The sequence below is a fragment of the Leuciscus leuciscus genome (genome assembly GCF_965113295.1).
Source record: "Leuciscus leuciscus genome assembly, chromosome: 2".
NCBI lineage: Eukaryota > Metazoa > Chordata > Actinopteri > Cypriniformes > Leuciscidae > Leuciscus > Leuciscus leuciscus.
In genome coordinates, this window is record NC_138726.1 from 16,793,822 (window position 1) to 16,818,139 (window position 24,318).

The following is a 24,318-nucleotide window of genomic DNA, read 5'->3' on the forward strand; positions in this document are numbered from 1 at the left end:
TGAAATGACATCACATTGTTCTTCGATTTTGCTTAAAGTATTTTGGTGCCTTTAGGCATCTTTTTTTTTTTGCCAAACGGCAGAATATGAATGCAAACAACAATCAGCTTAAAAATAGATTTTTTTTTATCTGTTTCCCCCCCCCCCATCCTGACATCACAACATGCTTAACTGAATAACCCAACAGAATGCAAATTTAGATATGCACAGTAAAATCAGGGTATGTGTCAGTAGGATCTGTGTAGGATTTTCTGAAAACTGTGACCTAATACTAATAAAATAAAAAATACCACTGAGATTTTTTTTACCCTATAACAGTGTTGAAGTATTGAGCAATTTAGTCCCATTGATCATCCATGCCCAGAGGAGAGAAGGAAGGAAACGCATATGCATAACACTTACATTTTTTAATAGAATTCATTTATAACAAATGGAACTTGTGTCAGCAAAGTACAGAAGGACGGCTTCTCGTACAGATGTGTCTTTTCACCAATGTCATCTAAGTATGAAAATAAAAAGCACTCCATTCATTCAAAAAAAAAAAAAAAAAAAAAAAAAAACATTTTACATTTACAACTAATTAGAGGTAATTTTATGATTTTTTTTTTTAACAAGCCATTTTTTCTTTACAACTGAATTGAATTCATTTCAGTCTATGCATCCAGATGTGAGAGTAACAGGGAGCTTAGAAACACCACGTGCACATTTGCGTTCGTGACGCTTCAGTCTTTCAACCGGCTGAACGGGGGAAGAAGTGACACTTCGAAATCACCTGCTAAAGATGCTCTTTTCGCAACCGATTAGCTTTTTCTTAATCTTTTTTTTCTTCTTTTTCTCTTTTTTACTTGGGTAGTCTCTTTTCTGTGTTATTTACATACACACCCAGTAAAGTTTGAAGGAGATTCGTACAGTTGGGTTCAAGTAAAATCCGTAATGGGTGCGGAATCAGTAGGGCAGTGCATAGAGATAAAGAGATACAAAGTGCAATTCTTCCTACTCGCCCCCACTGCAGTTGAACTCATGCATATTCAAATAAGATCCAGAACAGTGAAAGAAAAGCTGATGTGTAACAGATTGCACATTGAAGCGCTGAACACTAGGTGGCGCTGACAGTTACATGAGGCTATGCAACAGCTGCTTGTTGCTTAACATTGTGACCCAAGTGAGACAATGAAAACATTTGAAATGAACAACAAAATAAGCAAAAACATAGATTTCGGACTGATAACAAAGCGGTTTATTCGAAACAAGAAAGAGGGGGAGGGGGAATTGGGGGGGAAAGCATCTGGAATGCACATCCACAAAGCCAGTGAGGTTCAAGTGTAAAATATGAATATTCTTGTCTCAGAATTTGCACGTTAAAATACTTTGTAGCTTTTCGCCTAGAGCTCTGCAGGATTTTCAGAATAACTTGGTTCTTTGAAAAAGAGGTTTTGAGGTTAATTTTCCACTGCCGAAAATTTGCAAAGATGACGGGACATCTGATGCTAAAGCTTGGCCTTTAAAAAGACAGAAAGTCATACATTTTTTCCCAGGATTCTGCTTGTGCCATTTGGGAACTCAAAAGTTTATAATGAGTAATACAAAATAAATGATTTAACAGTATCGGGCCTGGCGGTTATCGAACGCTTTTCTTTCTTTTCGTGCCCTTGTCGTTTTTTCTTCTTCTCTGAGCCTAATTAAGGCCACAGAAAATTAAACAGTAATGATGGAATTACGTATTTGCATATATAATTTCATACAATATAAATCCGTACGCGTGGGAAATCAATCGATAAATACTCATAGTCATACATGAACTAATGAAACTATACACGTCGTTAAATGAATATTGTAAAAAAGAACAGGCATAAATATAAGGCACTCTAAATGCAAAAGAATGAACACGTGGACGTCTTATGGCCTAACAGATGCACGACGATGACCTTTGACCTATGAGGTTGTGAATATGACGACAATCACCCCGTCCTTGTTAAACAAACGAGAATCGAACCCTCTGGCTGTAAAACACCGATTTATTGCACAAGAAAAGATGCGTTAAACGTAGTCTGTGTCCGTCCGTCCATCCGTCTGATGTGCATTCCAGCGGAAAACATCCCTCCAACGGATGTACAGAAACCCACCATCACTTTCATATATTATTATATTTATATATCTATATCTCCCCGCATTTTAGTCATGTTTTGTGAATATACATTTCAACGTTATATAAATAAAGACATCATCTCTTTTAATATCTCTCTCTGGAAGAACTGAGATATCTTCTAACCTTTATACTCTGCCCACCCCATGATTCAGTGTGTGTGTGTGTGTGTGTATGTATGTATGTGTGTGTGTGTTCACAAAACAAAATGCCACAAACAACCGGCAAAACAATGAAATAAAGAAGGGCACAGAGGTGCGAACATCAGGACATCAGAAAATAAAAATAAAAATAAACATTGTTTAAAAAAAAAATACAGACAGTTTGAACTGATTTCTGAAAAAACTGAAAAAAGAAACAGTCACAGACCTTAAAACAAAAGCTGTGTTATTTGTGTCATTTCTCCAGACATCTAACCTAACGATCAGCGTGTCGTAGTTATTACTTTCAGCTCTGTCCGTATGTTTAGTTTTCTTTTATGATGATGATGATGGTGGTGAAGAAGTCTCCTCTCTTCATCAGTGACATATCTCCTCGTATTGATTGTGGAACAAAACCAACTCTCTTTACAATGTGTGTCGAGCTCCCCGTCTCACAGCGTCTCTGCATTCGTTGACTCCACAATGTTCCTTTATGATTTGTGTTCATGAATCCTCGAAGCAACCATTATTTCTGCGTGATGCTTCAGCAGTCTAGATTCACCTGTCTGAAATTATTATTATTATTATTATTATTACTATTTAATTATTCATTATTCACTTTTTGAAATCAGATCGGGGTGATTTTTCTTGGTCCACCTGGATATTTGTCTTTTATTGTCATTTAAGTATTTCTAGGTTTACGTTGCACATCCAACATGTAATCGAAGAGTTTAAGTTCTTTTCACAAGCAGGTATTTATGGCTCAGAAGAATTAAATGACCGCTGGATGTCTGATGGCCGATCCGTCTCCCTGACAGCGTGACGAAGATCTTATGTTGCATAGTGGTCGAAGCTCCCGAGATACTCCAACCCAGCTCTGTAACAAAACTGGTACTGATCCTGAGAGACAGAGAGAAACGGGTGAAATCTGTGCCACATCAAACATTCCATTAGATCCATTATGTGCATTTATTTACCTTGTTTTTAATAAAGATTTATTAAGAATCTTAATTTATTGTATGTTGGACATAATTCAGAAAGATAACAGGGTTGATGGTAGCAGCCGTGAAAGTTTTACACATTCCCAACATTTTGACGTGAAACTTGAGAGTTCAGTTCTGATATTTTTACATATAAACGTTTTAATTATTTACTATACACAATCATGGTGACGGCTGACATTTAAAGATAATTCCTTACTGACAAGTATCATACATCTGTGAAAAAAATGCTCTTAATTGTATTGAATGTGCACTTAAGTAGCATACTTCAAATCTTAAAAGAAAAGAAAAGCAAACTGTATTTGCAGATACTATTAATGAAATAAAAGGACACTTAAGTGTACATAAAGTGGATAAAAAAACACTCCAAATTTCAGCTGACTGCATTTAATATTAATTAATTAATTTGATTGCAATTAACATGCATTTAAGTGTCTGGAAACATTCATTCAGTTTGCACTTAAGTATATTCAGTAACACTTTACTATAAGGTTCCATTTGTTAACATTACTTAACTACAATAGAAGTACAAAAGGCAAAATATCCAAAAACCACTAGAACAATTATATATATTTTATTGACTTGTGTACTTACCTTATCCCAAATGTTTGTTTAAATCCAGAAAAATAAGCGTTTTAACCAGGACACGGAACGTGTCCGTGTGTCGCCTATCAATGACATCATACCCTCGATTTCCGTTTTTATTTTGTAGAAACCATGGAAACACCAAAGATGCTTTAATATATTAAGTGTTTTATTAGACAGCTGAGCAACTGTTTGGATACATTAATCGACATAAAACTAATCATTGTTATACAGCTCAACACAGTTAGTCTTTTTGTTTAAATCAAATTTTCTTGATTTACCGCGAGTACCATTTTTACCCTGCCTAATATTGATCTAGTTTGCTGCAAGTGTGCAATAAAGTGTCTCATAGTATCCGACGAGCGAACGCACAGAATAGCATTATAACAACTTTCATCACACTCAAATGTATCTAATATAATAAAAGATTACCCCACATACGCATGACCGGAAGAAGCGGAAGCGGTCTGTGGCATGATAAAAGCTCCACTGCTCTCGAGCTTTGTGTCATGCTTGCCTCTCATTAGCAATCACGCCAACAGCTTTCGTAACGTTAATAAATCCCATGAATATGATTTCTGCCCGAGTCCTTTAGTATTCTCCACCGGCTGTAGAGGTGAAGACAACAACTCCCATGATTCTGCGAAATCACGGCGTCATCAAGCTACACCTTTGTTATGAATAAACGACCTCTAGTGACGACAAAATTACATAGTGTGCCTTTAACAAGGACTGATACTTCTAAAGCATTTATTAATCTTAGTTAATGTTAATTTTAACATTTAACATACTAATACATTATTAAAATAAAAAGTTGTATACGTATAATATTAATGCAACTAATGTGAAAAAGTATTACCATATATTCTTGTAATACTATTATTTGATATATCATTTCCATAATGTAGCCTTTTTAGATTTTTCTAAAGTGTATTTCTTTCTCAGAAGAAAAAAAAAGAAAAGATGTGCTGGTACCCTGAGAGTTTACATCTTGAAATAATAATGGTTACATTTTTTGTTTGTTTTTCAATTTATGATTATAGTACCTATATTAATATACGTATGATGTTAAAAGGGTTCATGTGTAACCTGAGGATGCAACTTTAGGTCTTTTTAATAATGCATTGCTAACTACAGTTGTGGTCAGAATTATTGGCACCCCTGGTAAATATGATCAAAGATGGCTGTAAAAGTAAATCTGCATTGTTTATCATTTTTATCTTTCATTCAAAGAATTAGCAAAAATCCAACCTTTCATTGAAGTAAAATAATTGAAAGTGGGGGGTAAATAGCATTATAAAATATGGCCATAATTATTGGCACCCTTTTATTAAATATTTTTTGCAATGTCCTTTTGCCAAGATAACAGCTTAGAGTTTTCTCCTATAATGCCTGATGAGTTTGGAGAACACCTGACAAGAGATCAGAGACCATTCCTCCATACAGAATCTCTCCAGATCCTTCAGATTCCCAGCTCCATGTTGGTGCATCTTCTCTTCAGTTCACTCACTTCACTCATAACGCAACCCCCACTCTATATATTTTCTATAGGGTTCAGGTCAGGGGACTGGGACGGTCATGACAGAAGCTTCATTTTGTGACCAGTGACACATTTTTGTGTTGATTGTGATGTTTGTTTTGGATCATTGTCCTGATGGAAGATCCAACCAAGTTTAGATTTTTTTTATCTGTTGGTATTTTCTAGAATCCATTATACCATGTATCTGAACAAGATGTCCAGGACCTCCAGCAAAAAATAAATAAAATAAAAATAGGCCCACAACATTAAAGATCCAGCAATATATTTAACCATGGGCATGGGGTACTTTTTATCCCTTTTTGCACCAAACACATCTGATGGGTTTTCTGCCAAAAAGCTCTTTTCTTTATTTTCATCTGACCATAGAATCCAGTCCCTTTTGAAGTTCCAGTCATGTTTGACACCTGAATATGCTGGAGTTTGTTTTTGGATGAGCAAGGAGGATTTTTCTGGCTTTCTGATCCCAAGACTCAACAAATCTCTGCAATTCTCCATCTATGATCCTTGGAGAGTCTTTGGCCACTCAAACGTTCCTCCTCGCTGTGCATTAAGACAATATAGACACACGCCCTATTCCAGGCAGATTTGTAACATCTTTAGTTGATTGGAACTTCTTAATTATTGCCAGGATGGTGGAAATGGGAATTCTCAATGCTTTAGCTTTTGCCTTTCAGCCACTTTCTATTTTGTGAAGCTCAACAATCTTTTGCTGCACATCCAAACTATATTCTTTGGTTTTACTCATTGTGATGGATCATTAAGGGAATTTGTCATTTGTGTTCCCTCATATTTATACTCTGTGAAACAAGAAGTCATAGCTAGACAATTTTATGTTCCTAGTCACACTGGTGTGCAATTTTTTTAAATTATTAATGGGAACATAATTCAGATATATATTACTCATAAAAAATTCTAGGGGTGCCAATAATTGTAGCCAACGTGTTTGGAGAAAAACATTTATTTCATAATGTGATTTAACCCCCACTTTCAGTTATTTGACTTCAATGAAAGGTTATATTTTTTGAATGAAAGATCAAAAGGATAAACAATGCAGATTTATTTTTACAGCCATCTTTGATCATATTTATCGGGGTGCCAATAATTCTGACCACAACTGTATTATCTAATATTACATAGAGATAATTAATAAAGACAAAATACTAGATTAAATGGTCATACATTTTGTTCTTAATAAATGTGCAATTCACTGATATAACAGAAAGTTGAGAAAAAGAAAACTCTTCAGAAAAAGAGTTTATGTGCAAGTTCACTAGACTTCATGGGGATTTACTGAAAAGTGTATATGATAGGCAGTTAAAAATAAAAAGATACAATGACATTATTATTATTGCAAAATGAAAACCTAAGTAGGATTTAAACAGAAAGAAACTGACTCGATGTTTGAAATGCAATCTTTTGGTAAAGCACATCAGTGATGTAATGTGACATCTTCTGAGCAGATTTTATGGATTTCTCTGTGAATTCACGGATGCGTGGCTCCTCTCATCTCCACAGCAACACATCAGCTCAGCGGTCTGCGACGTGAAGGCTTGCGTGCGCAGCTCTAATGTCGCCGCTTTTGTGTCGCGCATCTCGCTGGTGCTCTGAGGTGAAAAGGAGGGATTGTGTTGTGCCAAGCGTGATATTCGAGCCTCATCACTTTGCTGTCGCATTGAACGTGGAAAATAATTTTACCCCATTGACGCTGGAAAAGGCCATTGTGTGGGTTAGCTGTGAAATTGCTTATCTGAACCAATTTGCATGGCTAACCTGAAGGGTTTGTAGTTATAAATGAGAATGAGCGTTTGCGGGCCGAACAAAGTCACGTTCTTTTCCTCATCAGTGTCACAAACTCAATGCACACGTGTCTCTTCATCTAACTAAAATTACAGAGGACATCTGAAAGATGAATCACTAAACTGACCTACATGTTATTAGCCGTTTTAATTTAATACGATGCTGAATGCTTGAGGAAGAGAAAGTATTTTTTGATCCTGGTTTAGTCAGTTAACTGTCTTAAACTGAACTTAAAGATGAACTGAAAAAAAAAAAAATTGATAACGTGTTGTTTATGACAATTAAAAGTAAATTACACTAAAAAAATATATAAAAAAATATCAATATAGCTTTTTTTAAAAGCAACACAAAAATTGCATTTGTTAGTATAAGAACGCTGGCAATTCTGATGACGTCACTGGAATGGTAGGACCTGCGAAGGTATATGGCAGCTGCAACTGCAGGTCCTATACACACGAAAATGAGTCATTTTGGTTACGTGTTTGAGCCTGTGAGGGACAGGCCAGTAGTACTGACTACCACCACAAGGAGGACGATCAGTTTCAGGCTCCACCTACAGTACAGGATCGTTTGGGGGGAGCGCCGCGCTGTATCGATTCGCCTCACTGATCAAGTGCAAAAGAAACTACGAGTATGCAACGCCGTTACGTTGTAAATTACACGAAATAAAAGTAATGCAGGTATGATCCAGATTGTATTTGCAATGTACATAGTCAATTATTAATGGAGCAATAGTGGTTCATGGTGTTATAAGAGGGAAATGTGGTGGGAGGTTGGAGGGCTGTAGTAGCCTGTCATGCACTCTCATTTATTGTATACAAGCACATTATGCATTTTATTAAATAGAGACTGCTTATATATGTCGTGTGCATTTAGAGAATTATTATTATTTTTTTATTTTTTTTATTATTCAAAAATAGGACATACAGGAAGAAAACAACATCTTCTGTACATCAAAAAAGTCTATAGACAAATCACAATTAGGCCAGGGGGTTATCAAAAACAAAGTATAATGTAAAGAAAGCAAAGAAAGTAAAAAAATTAAATAAATATCTTGTAAAGCTTACAGAGGTCATATGATCTAACAGCTTTTTTGTTTGTACACTCAGATATTGAGAGAACATAGTTCTTAATATTAGCAGCAAGCTCCAGAAAGCTTGGTTTCTTTTTTAAGAATTTTGACTTGTGCAAATAAAATTTGGTTAAAATAATAAGCAAATTTATCACATAATACTCTGAGCATAAATTTTTATCATGTTGAGTGAAACCAAACAAAACATTTTCCCACCGCAATGCAAATTGAGGGTAAATATGGACAACAATAAATTGAACCACTTTGCTCCAAAGTTTTTTGGTATGTGGGCAAGACCAAAATAAATGGACCAGTGTTTCGTTTAGCTCTTCACAGAAAGTACAGCTGATATCCAAGTCTTTTTTCATTTTTTTCAGGTAAAAGTTAGTGGGGTAAAACCTGTGAAGCATTTTGAATGAGATCTCTTTAACTTTGTTGGTTAAAAAAAACTTGTGAGGCAAAAGCCAAACTTTTTCCCAACAAATCTCTCCAACAAATGAAGACCAATAAGATACAGCAGCGGGTGCACTCCTAAAATCCTGTAGAAAAAGTTGACGAACTGCCTTATTCATACTTTTAGGTAGCATTGAAAAACAGATATTTCCAACAGCTGTTTCCTTCACATTCACCAGTTTAGGGGGATCAACAAGTCCATTAAAGGGTAACTAAACCCCTGGTCAGAGCCTGACTCCACCCACTGGCAATATTTGAAAAATGTTGGAAAAGTAGGCAGAGCCCAGTGGAGAGGGGGCGTGCATCTGTGACGTATCTCTCTGCAGGCAAGGGCGTGGTTAGCTGGTACTCTCTGACGTCAGAGGGTACCACAACTTCCAATAGGAAAATTCAACTGCAGTAGCCACTGTTCAACCTGAAGAGGGCAGCACTCAGACGTTTTTACACCATATTTTGTAAAATTAAAACACTTTAAACACAAATGTCAAAAAAACTACTTGAATCAATGAACAGCACTAATAAAGCCCCATTCTTACAGATCATTAACTAAAAAAAGTTGGTTTAGGGTTTAGTTACCCTTTAACACCTTTAAAAAGTGAAATGACAGCTGAAGGTATTGCATCGAAGACGATAGAGAAGTCCTTAGGTGAAATAGGTATACCAAAGTGATGAAGAAATTCACTGTAGTTAAAGAGTTGACCATGCTGATTGAATAATTGATTTACAAGCATTTAGAGAAAAATACTAAAACATGGTTGAGGTACTGTGCGTTTTAGAAAGTCGAGGCAGATAAATGGCAAATGTGATTGGACGAATTCATCCAATGGGATCGCTTGTTCAGTTAGCTGCACGCAAAATGTTAAAATCAAAATACTCCCTGCATCAACAATGTCTCCTGACACGATGAACATCAGCTAAGTTAGCTTCAGGGTGAGTAGAGAGGGACATTGGATTCTGTTGACAGACCTGCTGCGGTTTAGTTAGCTGCTAGTAAACGCATCAATCTGTGATATCGTCGGAGTCATTATTTATTTATACAGTTTATATGGTCGGAGTGGTGGCTAGCTTGTGGAGTTTGACAAAAGTGCTTCCAACGTGTTTAGCTGCTAGCTCTTTACCTAGGTTGGATCGTTTCGTATCTAGCTTGGTTTTGTGACTCAATTTCAATGAATGCCGAGTGTGTCAGTCTCAGTTTTGTTGAACGCTATAAAGCCTGGTTTCCTTGTCAAAGGTAACGTTAGCCTGTGAAAATGTATCGTAACCCCAGCTGCCTTAATAATGCGTTTACTAGCAGCTAACTAAACCGCAGCAGGTCTGTCAACAGAATCCAATGTATCTCTCTACTCACCCTGAAGCTAGCTGATGTTCATCGTGTCAGGAAACATTGTTGATGCAGGGAGTTCAACTCGCAGAACTCACGTTAGCTGCTAGGTCCATAGTAAGAGGTATCTGTGCAGTAACCGGCCGTGCAGTATTTTGATTTTAACATTTTGCGTGCAGCTAACTGAACAAGCGATCCCATTGGATGAATTCGTCCAATCACATTTGCCATTTATCTGCCTCGACTTTCTAAAACGCACAGTACCTCAACCATGTTTTAGTATTTTTCTCTAAATGCACACGACATATATAAGCAGTCTCTATTTAATAAAATGCATAATGTGCTTGTATACAATAAATGAGAGTGCATGACAGGCTACTACAGCCCTCCAACCTCCCACCACATTTCCCTCTTATAACACCATGAACCACTATTGCTCCATTAATAATTGACTATGTACATTGCAAATACAATCTGGATCATACCTGCATTACTTTTATTTCGTGTAATTTACAACGTAACGGCGTTGCATGCTCGTAGTTTCTTTTGCACTTGATCAGTGAGGCGAATCGATACAGCGCGCGCCGCTCCCCCCAAACGATCCTGTACTGTAGGTGGAGCCTGAAACTGATCGTCCTCCTTGTGGTGGTAGTCAGTACTACTGGACTGTCCCTCACAGGCTCAAACACGTAACCAAAATGACTCATTTTCGTGTGTATAGGACCTGCAGTTGCAGCTGCCATATACCTTCGCAGGTCCTACCATTCCAGTGACGTCATCAGAATTGCCAGCGTTCTTATACTAACAAAGGCAATTTTTGTGTTGCTTTTAAAAAAAGCTATATTGATATTTTTTATAATTTTTTTAGTGTAATTTACTTTTAATTGTCATAAACAACACGTTATCAATTTATTTATTTTTTGTTCAGTTCATCTTTAATTGTAATTTATGAATGCTTTGGAATACAGATCTAATGTTGGTTTCTTTTTAAAGAGGACACTCATTATTTGCAAAAGTGAAAGCATAAAAAGTTATGCAAGTTTAAGTTTATTGTAAAGCAAATGTTCTGAACTAAACATTTATTTTAAACAAAATATATATTTTACAAAATAATTTTGTTGTGTTCCAAATTTTAAGTTTATATCACAAAAAATAAGTTTTAAAAAATGTTTTAAAGTAGAGTTTCCATGGTTCAATTTCAAAACGGTTTTCCCATGATGAATATAGAGTTTTAGCTTTTGAATGAAAGGCAATAAAAAGTACGGCAACTGTACCAGGACACTGACAGTTAACAAGTTTGTATTTTAAGTCAAAGTGAGAATATGTTACGTACTTCGGTCTGGACCATCGCCGGCCGCTGTGTTCTCAACATCTTGACCGTCTGGAAGATGTCCACCACGCCTTCATAACGCATCCGCTCCAGAACAATACTAAGCGTGATGAAGACTCCTGTCCGGCCCACGCCAGCACTGCCGAGACATTCAACAAACCAATCAAAACAGAGTATCGGTTTCATAATCTGAAGAGTTAACAGCTTTGTGCCACATGACCTACGGATTATGCCTCACAACATTTGTCCACTGGATTTTTGATATTTCAAACCGTTTTCCTGTAACATGCAAACAAGTGACCAGTATTTTTCATGCACTGGTCTTAGTCATGGTCTTGAGGTCTGTTTTGCTTTATAACATGTCTTCTTTCAGACTAGTGGAAAGAAAACATCCAAAATACACATTTAGATGTTTATTTTAGTAAACTTTATATATTTGTGTTAGTAGATTTCAATTTGAATTCATTTTTTAAAAGGCGGTGAGTTTCCTTTCGATGGAACTCCGACTCTGCGTCATGGCGTTGCCGCTATGGGAAAGCCTTCAACATGTTTTTTTGGCCGACGGAGGTCATGTGAAGAAGCGTAGCGTGCCATCAAGACCATAAAGGGTCCCAAAATCACCAGCATCACTTTGTCGAAATTGTATGTCGTGATCGTCTGATTTTATTTAGATAGGAGTACTATAAAAATGGCAAGCAAAGAAATTTAGGAGGTGTGTGCCGCGGTGCCCCACTTTCTTACAGGTGATGACTCACACGGTCTCTGTGTTGTTTGTTTGGGAGCGGAGAACACTCACAGTTCTCGAGGGGGCTGACTGTGTTAACCCTCTGAGGTCGGCAAACGCGCCCCCGCGTTTTGCTGGATTTTCTTCACATTGTAGTACAATAAACTTAAATTACTCCGTCATTTATGGTTATACAGAAAAAAGAAATATAAAAAAAGAATCTGTGATATTTCAACTTTTGTATGTGTCCACTTACAATCAAATCAAAACATTGTGCTTTTGTAAAATAAAGGAAATAAACAGGGTGTGCGTTCTGCCTCTCCGTCGCGGTGAACTTTTTTTTCTTGAGCACGTCTATAAACTGAAACAAAACTCAGCAAATACTTGTCACACATTTATGAGCCATACACCTTTATACACATTTAAGTGTGTACTTTTAAATGATCGGATTCAAACTGACAACAAATATTCTCTGTTTAAGTAATTTGTATAAAACCAACAGGATGTCCAGTATCTCAAACGCTTGCTAATTACTTTTAATTCGAACACGCCCACTCGCGCAAAAGTGATTCACATGCAAATCTCCACATGGAACGCGAACGCCCTCGTTACCTCAAACACAAAACACCAAAAAACTTCACAAGTCTCTGCTTTTCGTCGAGTTTGGAAGACGCGCTGTGAGCTTACATTGGATTTACCCCCAGAAGAAGAAGAACGCGATTTGAAGACAAGAAAGATGTAAGGTAAGAAATTCTTACTTATTAGTTTATGGTATTGTTGCATAAACTTCACATTGCAGTTGAACTGTTGCTAGATATATGGTGAATATTATACTATTTAGACCCGTAATGTAACCATAATGTTTAATATTTTGGAGCGCGATGGCGTTTGAATGTCCTTCCTTTTGGTCTTCCTTTATCGGAAGTGCATTCTACTACACCTTCACATAGTGCATGAATGTGACTCTGGCTCCATTGTGACTCCAGAACATCTGTGTTCTGAATTACACAGACGGCTGGCTGTTAGTGGCCCAGTCGGAGGAATCAGCAATTTGCCATCGAGATGTTGTTCTCACTCACTTAAAGTGTTTGAACCTGAGATTGAACCTCAAGAAGAGTTTGTTGTTTCAGAGAACAACTTTTCTGGGGGTTATTTCCCACTTGGGTGGAATCACAATGGGCAATGTCAGGTTAGGCCAGGGTGTTTTCGTCTGCCAATATCAGAAGCTACTGGGTCTTATGGTTGTAGCCGCATTAAGCTTGCTGCACATGAGACCATACCAGTGGTATTTGGTGAGCAGGGGGCTGTGCAACCCCCTATGGTTCATAAGGGTTATGCGCAGAGGTCTTCTTACCATGTATCTGTGGGAAGACCCCGGTTTCTAACTCAGGGTCCTGCACTGGGGCAAATTACCATCGCAAAATGTTTGCTTTGGTCACCTCTCACGGACTGGGGGAATGTCCTGGATGGTCATCCAGCTTGGTTGAAAGACTTTATTAAAGACCTGAAGGGCTACCATAGGTGTGGATGGAAAACACATTGGTAGTATTGTGCATAAATCACCAGGGGAGGTTGAGTTTGCGTCCCCTGTTCAGGTTGGCGCAGCAGACCTTGATCTGGGCCAAGGTGTAGATATCCTGTAGAGGAACTATGTGGACAGACTCTAGCTTCAACCGTGAGTCCCACACTTGAGGCACGTTGTCGTTGTTGCTACGGTGGACGCCTTACTCATAGTGGTCCTGGATGACCATCTAGTGTCTTACCCTAAGGGGCTATCCTTTTTTGGGTCACAGGGTTATGCGCAGTTCCTATTAGTTCCCATGCTTGGGGCATTTTGCTATTGCAAGGGTTACGACGGATGATCCTCTCATGGTCTGGAATGACCACCCAGCTTATATAGTATGGTCTGGATTGACCACCCAGCGTATAGCATAATGGTTACAATGCCATTGACGTACGTTCGAAGTTCCCTTGAAAAGGAACCTTTGGGGTTCCGTACGTGTTCCCTACGTGAGAAGGGAGCGAGATGCTGTGTCTATTTGCCATACTTCACGCATGCCTGCACGGCTTCTTCAAACAAAAATAATCTGGGTAATCAGTGACGTAGGTGCCCTTTCATGGTTTATTTATTTGATAAGAATTATATAAAATGTATAATATAAAATTTTAAATATAGAAAATGAGGTATTTGTTATTAGATAAAAAAAAATCATTAAAAAGAACAAAAGACAAGAGTTTTGTGTACTGATGGAAAGTACATCAGCTCTGTTTTTCTCACATAGACTCGTGTCTTTCTTACCTACAGTGGACCGATATGGGTCCATCCTGACCAAACTGCTCTTTTGTTTTATGCACTTGGCCGATGAAGTCGATGAAGCCTTCCCCTGACTTTGGCACGCCTTGTTCTGGCCAGTCTGTGAACTGGAACTGCCTGACGGTCCGTGACTGTCCGTCCTAAAAGAAGAGAGAGACACAAACCAACATAAAGGAGCTGCAGCTGCTCCCTGACGCATAACACCAATCCATTACATTCACATTTATGTGTGGCAAACGCTGCGCTTGTCAAACACTGATGAGAACATCACCCATGCTGAATGAGGGTTGAAAAGCCCAAGAAACATTAATAATTTAAAAATATATACTGAAAACAAGCATTCAAAATTTGGGGTCAGTAAGATGTTACTTTTTTTTTATTTTATAAATTGATGCATTTATTCATTAAGACACATTAAAGTGCCCCTATTATGGTTTTCCAAATATCCCTTTCATGCAGTATGTAATATAGCTGTTTATGAATGTAAACGTTCTGCAAAGTTGTAAAGTCGAAAGTGCATGATTGAAGTGCACAAAGTTATTGTCTCCCAAAATAAAGAATCGACTCTGAACTGCCTAAACGAGTCGTCTGTATTTCGAATCCCACTGCGTAACGGTTTTACGTCACTAGATAAGACATTTGCATAATGATTGCCGATGTTGTATGTTGTCCCGCCTTCAAACACGTAATTTTAAAAAACTGCTTCTCACATCTCAAAGTTCAACGTGGGATTCGCAAAACACTTGCTCTGGAAAGATGGGTCAGTACCCAGTTTATTTGGACCAGCTTGCTCCTCAGAATCACAACCTGTAAGTATGTGTTCAAAATACGTAGTTTTGTGTTGTATAAGCTTCTGGCTAACTCGCGTTATTACTGTCTTACTGAAATAGTTCTGCTAATCAGCTGTGGGCCACTATTACCTAAAACTGTCTATTAATGAAAACTGTCTGTCGTTCTTACTACTTTGAGTAAAGATAAAGGATGGAGCAAAATTTGTTTTGCAAACTTTAATGTTACATCAGTCATTCACATAAGTGCTCGGCTAACATAAGCTCTGTTATTGATACAGTTAATACAGTTCCCATATGTGCACTGCAATAAATTAGAAATAAACATATCGGTTTGTTGATGGACATACTCTTGTTAATGCTGATGGTGAGGAATTAAAAACTGAGTAGCGTATCACTGAGAAACATCCTGCTAAAGTCGTCCTTGTGGAGGAGGATCAGGTTGAATAACTAGTTCTTCTAATGTTTCGTCATCGCGTTCGGATTGATATGGTACAATTGACATCATCGTTACTATCTTTACAGTGGATTTACATGATACACCAAGAACACCATGGTATTACCATGAAACGTTTCAAAAACATATCACCAGTTTTCAGTGTTTTTCTGTTAGTGGGATATGAGGCTTCAACCACCCACAGCTCAGACGTGTGTGCTTCACCTGAGCATGCGAATGAGTGATTTCCAGACACTAATTCCTCCGATGTGGGCGGCTGAAAAAGCTTCTCCTGATGAGAAGCTCAGAGAGTTCGCCTTTCTTTAGTGATTTTGTATATCCAAGATAAGCAACGCAAAAGACAGAGACATATATAAAATGGCAAGAAGGTACGAGTGAGGGCGTTTATCAAAATAAACGCATTGAGGGAATTAGACTCCTGAACACAGATGCTCTCAGACTGAACATGCACTATAACACACAAATCACAGTAGGGTCCAAGGTTCTGCCGTCTTACCCTGGCGTCCGTCACTTTGAACTCTCTTAGGATGTACTGGGGCATGTTGTATTCGGCCATTGGATCCACAACAAAGTACTGATACCTGGCAGAACGCTCTGCTGGCCAGTACTGATGGCATTTTTCCTGATGGACAGACAGAATACAACAGTCTGTAAGCCTGGGTACAAATAACAGCACTGGCAGGAGCAATCATTGACTGAAGAAAATGACCAGAAATTTATTTGAAAAAATAAAATAAAAATCGCGTTGCTGTTTTCTCAATGGTGTCACAAAGGATCACAGCATCTCTAAACAGAGAAATTTCTTGGCAGACGGCTCCGTAGGCATTCCAATCACCCTCATGTTATTTTGATGTTTAAATAAATTTGAAGTTGAAACCATGTGACCATTTTGAATTGTGATTGTAGCCTGTAGAGTTGGCGAGATAGAAAAAAGTATTTTTGTCTTTTTTATATGGAAGTAAAATAATGTCAAATGTTTTTGAAATATAAAAAGCCTGTTGAATTGCACTACTTGAAAAAAATAGGCATTGCATTAACCATGCTTGCATTTGAATGCACTGTATTTTTAGGGCTTGCATTTTTATGGGCTGAAATTCAACATGATTGAATATTTAAGCTGTGAATATTTCAATTAAAAACATTTCAAACACATTTTCACATTTCAAATCCATATTCACCTTTCATATTTCACTTCCAAAATATTCAAACTGTTTAAAAATACAACCTATAATATTCAACAGGCAATTTTCGGTCCATTTTATTTCGCTTTGCAAATTCGCTTCCACAAATTCAGTGGTTCAAATTCGACAGTAAATTCAACATTGACATCCAGGAAATGCAGGAAAAGCAGTAGATTGCCGAGCATACTCTCCATCTGCTGTTAGTCAACCTCACCATCAGGAGGTGCAAAAGCGCGTGTTGTTGACGAAGACCAGCAACAGTTAGAACAAGTCATTCATTCATAAAATGAAAATGATTATCTGTGTCAGTATATATGCGGAAAAGATGATAAACACACAAAAGCTGTGTTTGTTTCATTCAATAACTTCATTGTTACTTTCCCTGTGTAGCCTACATGTTATCAGCTTTCTCTACCATGAACGGGATTATAATCGGTTTCCCTCAATACCTCATCATACTCAAGGATTCCCCTTCCGTCGGGACAAAACGCTTAACGTAGCTTAATGGACTAATACAGTGATATAAAAGACCAAACTCGCACCTTATTGGGGATGTAGGCTGTAGGCTAGGCTACTATATACGCTACATAATCAAGCAGATGGACTCAGAATTTGAATTTAACGCGCAAAGTTTCATGCTGAGCGTTTCGTGATACGCTCGCTCTCTCTCTCTCTCTCTCTCTCTCTCTCTCTCTCTCTCTCTCTCTCTCTCTCTCTCTCTCTATATATATAATAACCTAATGCAATACACGTAGACATACTCTCTCTCTCTCTCTCTCTCTATATATATATATATATATATATATATATATATATATATATATATATATATATATATTTATATATATATATAAATATATATATATATATAGTATGTCTACGTGTATTGCATTAGCTTAAACTGGGAAGAGTCATAGCACTTGCATATTGTTGTCCTCCTATTGTTAGTTTAACTGTAAATCGCTTTGGATAAAAGCGTCTGCTAAATGACTAAATGTAAAATTAGCTTGACATTGGACATTCGCACATTTAGGGACCGCGTCTATAAAGTTACATACAACATTGGCATACACGTTTCTAACTTCAATAGCAAACAAAAATGTATTTGAATAAATATCAAAAATCCAAAGGGTGCGCATTATGCCTGACACTACATGAACACTTTACAGTTGGTTTTATGACTGCAAGTTCAATGTTTTATGACTGCAAGTTCTATTCAAATGCTATCGAAGTTAGAAACGTGTATACCAAAGTCGTATACACTTTTGAGACGGTCCCTAAATGTGCGAATGTCCAACGTCAAGCCAACTTTATGCCAGTCACTGGGAGGGAAACGCTCAGCATTAAACTTTGCGCGTTATTATGAGTCCATCTGCTTGCCTGCGAGTTTGGTCTTTTATATCACTGTAATTAGTCCATTAAGCTACGCTAAGCGTTGTATGTCCAGCAGGGGAATCCTGAAGTAATGAGGGAAACCCTAATAGCCTGCATGCAGCACATCGCCACAATATAAAGTTAACAAACAACCAAGAGAAATATATGTCAACCTCAAAAATGTAACATTGGATCTGTACATCCGCATCAGGGAATAACATTAATCTCGTTCACGGTAGAGGAAGATGCATGTAGGCTACACAGGAAAAGTAACCGTGAAGACACTGAATTTAACATAAAACAGCTGTCATAATGAAGCAGCAGTGTATTCCAATCCACCCCCTTCAATAATAATCACAAATACACTTACATTGCTGTAATTGAGTTTTATGAATGAATGACTTGTTCTAACTGTTGCTGGTCTTCGTCAACAACACGCGCTTTTGCACCCCCTGCTGGTGAGGTTGACTAACAGCAGATGGAGAGTATGCTCGGCAATCTACTGCTTTTCCTGCATTTCCTGGATGTCAATGTTGAATTTACTGTCGAATTTGAACCACTGAATTTGTGGAAGCGAATTTGCAAAGCGAAATAAAATGGACCGAAAATTGCCTGTTGAATATTATAGGTTGTATTTTTAAACAGTTTGAATATTTTGGAAGTGAAATATGAAAGGTGAATATGGATTATTGAATTTTTAATAATGAAAATGTGTTTGAAATGTTTTTAATTGAAATATTCACAGCTTAAATATTCAACCATGTTGAATTTCAGCCCATAAAAATGCAAGCCCTAAAAATACAATGCATTCAAATGCAAGCATGGTTAATGCAATGCCTATTTTTTTTTTCAAGTAGTGCAATTCAACAGGCTTTTTTATTTCAAAAACATTTGACATTATTTTACTTCCATATTTTTATGTCCTTAAAAAAGGGTCAATTTACTACTTGAGTCTTGAGAGTTGCTGAGATAGAAAACATACACTTCAAAGTTTTTTTTTTCATCTCCATTTTTGCTTTTTATCTCCAGAAAATGTATTTAAATATTTAACATTTTTTACTTCAAAATATGTTATTTACCATATTTATATTATATATTTCTGAGTGAACATTGTTTCTACACCAAATTTAGTTTCAGTATACTTCACAAAACCTTTTTTTTCTTTACAGAGTACATATTTTCAATTAAGTTTATTTATCTTCCCCCATTTGCACAATGTCCAGTTGCAAGCACAAACCTTTAGCCCAGTTGCAAGGACAACATTTAGTCTGATTGTGATACAGATTTAGATGTTTAGACAAGCAGTTGTCAAATACTCACTCTGCCCATCTCTCTGAGTTTGGTCAGCATCACTACGATGGTTGAGTTGTGTTCCCAAAGCATCCTCCAGAAGTCTTCTGTGGTTTCGGCTAAAGGACCCTGCGTTGCAATGTAAGCCTTCTGTTGCCTGATGATACAGTGAGAGAGGAAACACATTACATTCACATGCACACACAGACAGACAGATCTAGGCTTTTCTGCTCACCTGTATCCATCAATAAAGCTGGCGTTGATGTAATCGGAGCCCTCAACTCCTCTGATTGGCTGCAGACAGACACGCGTGGACTCGTAGGGCATGATGTTAACCAGTCGGTTTTTGAATTTGTTGCAGGGCAGGTTGGCACTGATGAACCGTGAGGTGTGAGCTTTTGTGTTAGCTAACCGCTGCATGGAACAAATGGTAAACAACATTTAAAAAACAACTAAGTTTGTCTATATAGTGATTTGATATGATGCTGAAGACGTATGAAATTTATTAAGGCCTTGTGGATATGTGGGTAGTTTAAAGAGTAATTTGAGATGCAGACTGAATGCTTTCAGATGTACTACTATTTACTAGACAGACACAATTTGCTAGGTGGTTGCTAGGGCTTTTTTAGATTTACAGACAGACATATAGATAGATACATAGACAGAAAGATTTTCAGTATGTTGACATTAAACCAGTGCACGAACACAAACAGCGTTTCGGCAGATGTTTAATATCTTTAACTGTTTTGAACTTGGTCATGAAAACAAGAGAGTGAAAGAAAATGTGAGCGAAGTAATGTTTAGCACTAGTGTGAGAACGGCGCAGCGATCTCTGGGCTCCTGAAAGAGAAACCACAGGCCCCACACTGTCTCTGCGGCCGGTGGAGAGAGAGCTGGAGAGCTGGCCTGTGGTGGCCTGAGACGGTCCAAACAACAGCAGCCAAGCCTCACCAGCGGGGTCAACTCCAGGGCCGAGGCTTTGCTCGCTGAGTGATCATGATGTGGCATGACATTCGATCACCTTCTTACTCTGGGTAAATAGATTTCTGTTTGACAAACTGCAGGCCGTGTAAAATGTGGCGGGGTTGAATAACAGAAGAGAGACAAGCAGCTTCCTGTGGCAAAGCCGGCGGTTCTACTGCAGTCTTTCCAGGAAGGAGGAGCCAGAGCTTGTGGTCAGATGTCTGTAAATATGTGACATGATCGCACCGTTTCAAGGCCCCTTCTGTTCAGATGTGAGTTTGATCTAGAGTAATCAGATGAGTCAGTGGATGGGACAACTAGACTGATAAACTAAACAAGATACTGCACTATTTTAACAACCTCTCTTTGCTAGTAGTGATGAGAAGGGCAACCCTTTTTTGTGAACCGATTCATCCAAACAGTTTGCTTCTATGAATAAGTATAAAGACAGACAGACCGATAAAATGATAGACAGACAGACAGATTTATAGATAGAACGATAGATAGGACGTTAGAAAAAACGATGGATGGATGGATAGATAGACAGAGCTTCCGAGATTGAGTTTGGCAACATCCATCTTACCTTAAACTCCAGCTCCATTCCGGTAACATTATCTCCGGACTCGATCTGAGTGAGCTTCTGGATGTAGGCGAACAAGTTCCGGGCGGGAACCTCAGTGGTCCCGCAAGTGACGGCCTCCTGGAGCGCGTCGTGAATGAAGACGTACTGGTCTTCCGTCTGGACCATGTAGTTCCTCTGTGCACGCATGAGCGTCACGTGTCCATAGATGTCCACCGTCTTCTCATGTTTAATTCGCTCCAGCATGGCGTCGATGACGATGAAGCAGCCAGTCCGACCCACGCCGGCACTGTCAGCCGCAGCGGATGAGAAACAAGAGGACAGAGGATTTGTGTGTTGTGTAGTTTGTGTTAAGGTGCTTTGATTGGTTTCATTGACAAAGATCATGTTTACATGGTTACATAATACAATTATAAAGAGATTTAGGCAATATAATAGGAGAAAAACGTGGTGTATGCTGCATTTAATCTCAATAAACAGGCATGTAAACATTTTAATCGCATCTATTCCATTCTGAACAGTGCAAATATGCACATGTGACATTATCATGTGCAGATCCGTAACAGAGGTAAAGAAGGGATCATATTATTAGGGTGCTGAAGAAACTGAGTTCATGTTGACATGAATATAATGCAGTATTTTGATGGTCGAAAACATCGAAATGGAGACTTTAAGCGCTTAATCGGAAAAATCCAAGGTGTGTTCTGCATTTATCACAAGTAGATTAAAACATAGGCCAGTAACACACAGTGTGTGAATTCATCATTTGTGCAGTGGATTGGTGTTATGTGAAAAATGGTGGTAAAAATAACCACAATTCTTAGCAAATCATCAGAGTAATGAAAATTGCACATGTCATGCCAACATCTTACTGCTATTAAGTCCTTACGCTGAGTATTGGAAATAATCACATAGTCAGTGAGTGATGTACCAAAGTTGCACTGTATTTCTGTCATAAACGCAAAACATTTGCCGCAGTAAAACAGTATTTAATGGCAGAGATTCTGCCGAGTGGATGAAGCCGTTCTTGACTCGGTTTGATTGCCGTACACTTGTGCTCGCTATCAGAGGAAAACAAGCCCTCCATTTAGCCTCTTACCCTCTCTAACCTCCATCTACAGACTCTAAAAGCCCCCATCTACTTTCCTCTTTCCATCACTTTGAAGAGGCCAGAGCTTTGCTAACTTTCTGAAGCGCCGCAGCTGACGTCAACCACCGACACCTGAGATCAGAGCCCTTCATTAAAGACTACATATGCTTATATTAGTGCTCTTCCTGCATGAAGACGTGAGCACAGTGAGAATTCTTAAACAACGACACACTTTAGCAGGAATAACACACACAGAACTTTCATTAATACATACACATAAAGTTTCCAAAACCCATTTTGAGGAGCTCCCCGACAGAGACCATTCACAAAGTCTTATTCCAGATTCTAATTATTATTTCAGCTCTTTTTGGCATTGTATTATTACCAGATAAGGCACACCCAGAATGAATTGCAACAAGCATAAACCCATCCACTCGTTCTTACAGACAATTTAGTGTCTCCAATAGACAACTGTATTTGGATTGTGGGGGAAACCAGAGCCTCATCCATGAACCTCAACCTCAAGCCTCAAACTCGCTTAGCTTCCGAGATCACACAAGATGAACAAGTATAAATATACTTAAAGGAATAGTTCACTTCAAAATGAAAATTCTGTCATCATTTACTAACCCTCAAGTTGTTTCAAACCTATATTAATTTCTTTCTTCCGCTGAACACAAAGGAAGATATTTTGAAGAATGTCGGTAACCAGTGTTACGTACGCCGTACTACGTAATTTTGTTTCTTGCGTATGTTGCTGCATATGCGTGTGTGTCTGTGTACTTTGTCTGTTTCAGGTGTGAAACTCGATTGGAGGCTCCGCCTGTCAATCTGCTGACGTAGGATACTGACGTCTGGAATTGCGCCACCAATCGCCTGTCGTCGTGCAGTTTATGAATGGATCTAACTTCAATGGCGACAGTCAAGATAGACTCTGGGTTGGGAAAGAGTATGCATGCTCTGTGAGGACGGTTTTCTAGTTCGAGAGACCAGTCTGAGAGACTAATCGATGTCTGGGAGTGGCTTCACTGCTTTTATGATCTGACAGTTGGATCAGCTCTCGTTTGTTTGTGCTTGTGTCCTTGATACATGCTGGATGTGAATGCTAAATGTTTGTTATCATGAACTCTTCATCTCAGTCACCGTCCGTCCGTCACTGTGTAGACTGGCGGGAGAGGTTGTGAGTTAGGTAAGCAGGTCGCGACCTACATTTGCACACGTAGATTCTATGAAATGTATTAGTCACACTAGTGTAAGGAGTGGTGCTAATTATGTATGTTTTTGTTTGTTTAGTTAGTATAGGTTACTTATAGCGTCTTGTACGCTGAAGATGTTTCTTTCTACATTTTTTGTTGTTAGTTTAGTTCCATAACTTTAGTTAGAGGTTTTTCTTGTTATATTCAGTTTTTGATTTAAGCACCACTCTCTTGCTCCTTCCTCTCCACCAGATTGTTTTTGATTTTTGCTCGTCCTTGTTACGTTGTACAAATTGTAAATACTCATTACTTTATTCATTACTTCATTCCTTTTTTAACACTTCACTTTATTGCAGTTGAAGAATTAAAATCTTTCAACTAAGTTATGGGTTGTTGTCTGTTCCTTTTCTTTTGCAATTCCCGTTACTGTCTTGACACACACATGCAAAACTTTTGTTATGTCTAATAATATTCCTAGACAAATAACATCTAACTAACAAGGGACATAACACCAGACAGTTGATGTACCCCATTGACTTCCATAGTAGGAAAAAAATACTAGATCTATCTATCTATCTATCTATCTATCTATCTATCTATCTATCTATCTATCTATCTATCTATCTATCTATCTATCTATCTATCTATCTATCTATCTATCTATCTATCTATCTATCTATCTATCTATCTATCTCGGCCACATGTGGACACTCTGCTCTCTAAGATATCGGTATCGCCCATCAAAAAACTCAATATCGGTCGACCACTTCTACTAATGCAACAAAACCAGGCCTCATCTCCTTATTTTGTGTCTGCCTTGGGTGGGAATTATTTAAATGAGGAATATTGTGACATGTTCATTCCCGGAAGAAAACTCAAGGCTACATTCAAGGTGATTCAGAAACAGTGCTTACTAATAAAGAGAATAACTCCCTTTGTGCTTTGTAACTTTATATACCTTTTTCTTGCACAAACAGCA

The 24,318-nt window shown here is 38.1% G+C and overlaps 1 protein-coding gene across 6 annotated transcripts in view; it reads right to left on the reverse strand.

Annotated features, from left to right (window-relative positions):
* Positions 1-388: 388 nt before the first annotated feature.
* Positions 389-24,318, reverse strand: part of LOC309484770 (receptor-type tyrosine-protein phosphatase delta) — a 666,889-nt gene continuing 642,959 nt past the window's right edge. For all 6 annotated transcript variants that reach the window (XM_082151147.1, XM_082151149.1, XM_082151148.1 and 3 more), the window contains 7 exons: positions 21,057-21,342; positions 19,746-19,924; positions 19,541-19,667; positions 16,162-16,287; positions 14,406-14,560; positions 11,386-11,521; positions 389-3,183 (listed from right to left, as the gene is read on the reverse strand). In XM_082151147.1, the coding sequence (XP_082007273.1) occupies positions 3,115-3,183; positions 11,386-11,521; positions 14,406-14,560; positions 16,162-16,287; positions 19,541-19,667; positions 19,746-19,924; positions 21,057-21,342 (1,078 nt within the window). In that variant the 3' untranslated portion in view covers positions 389-3,114. The remainder of the gene's footprint in view (positions 3,184-11,385; positions 11,522-14,405; positions 14,561-16,161; positions 16,288-19,540; positions 19,668-19,745; positions 19,925-21,056; positions 21,343-24,318) is intronic.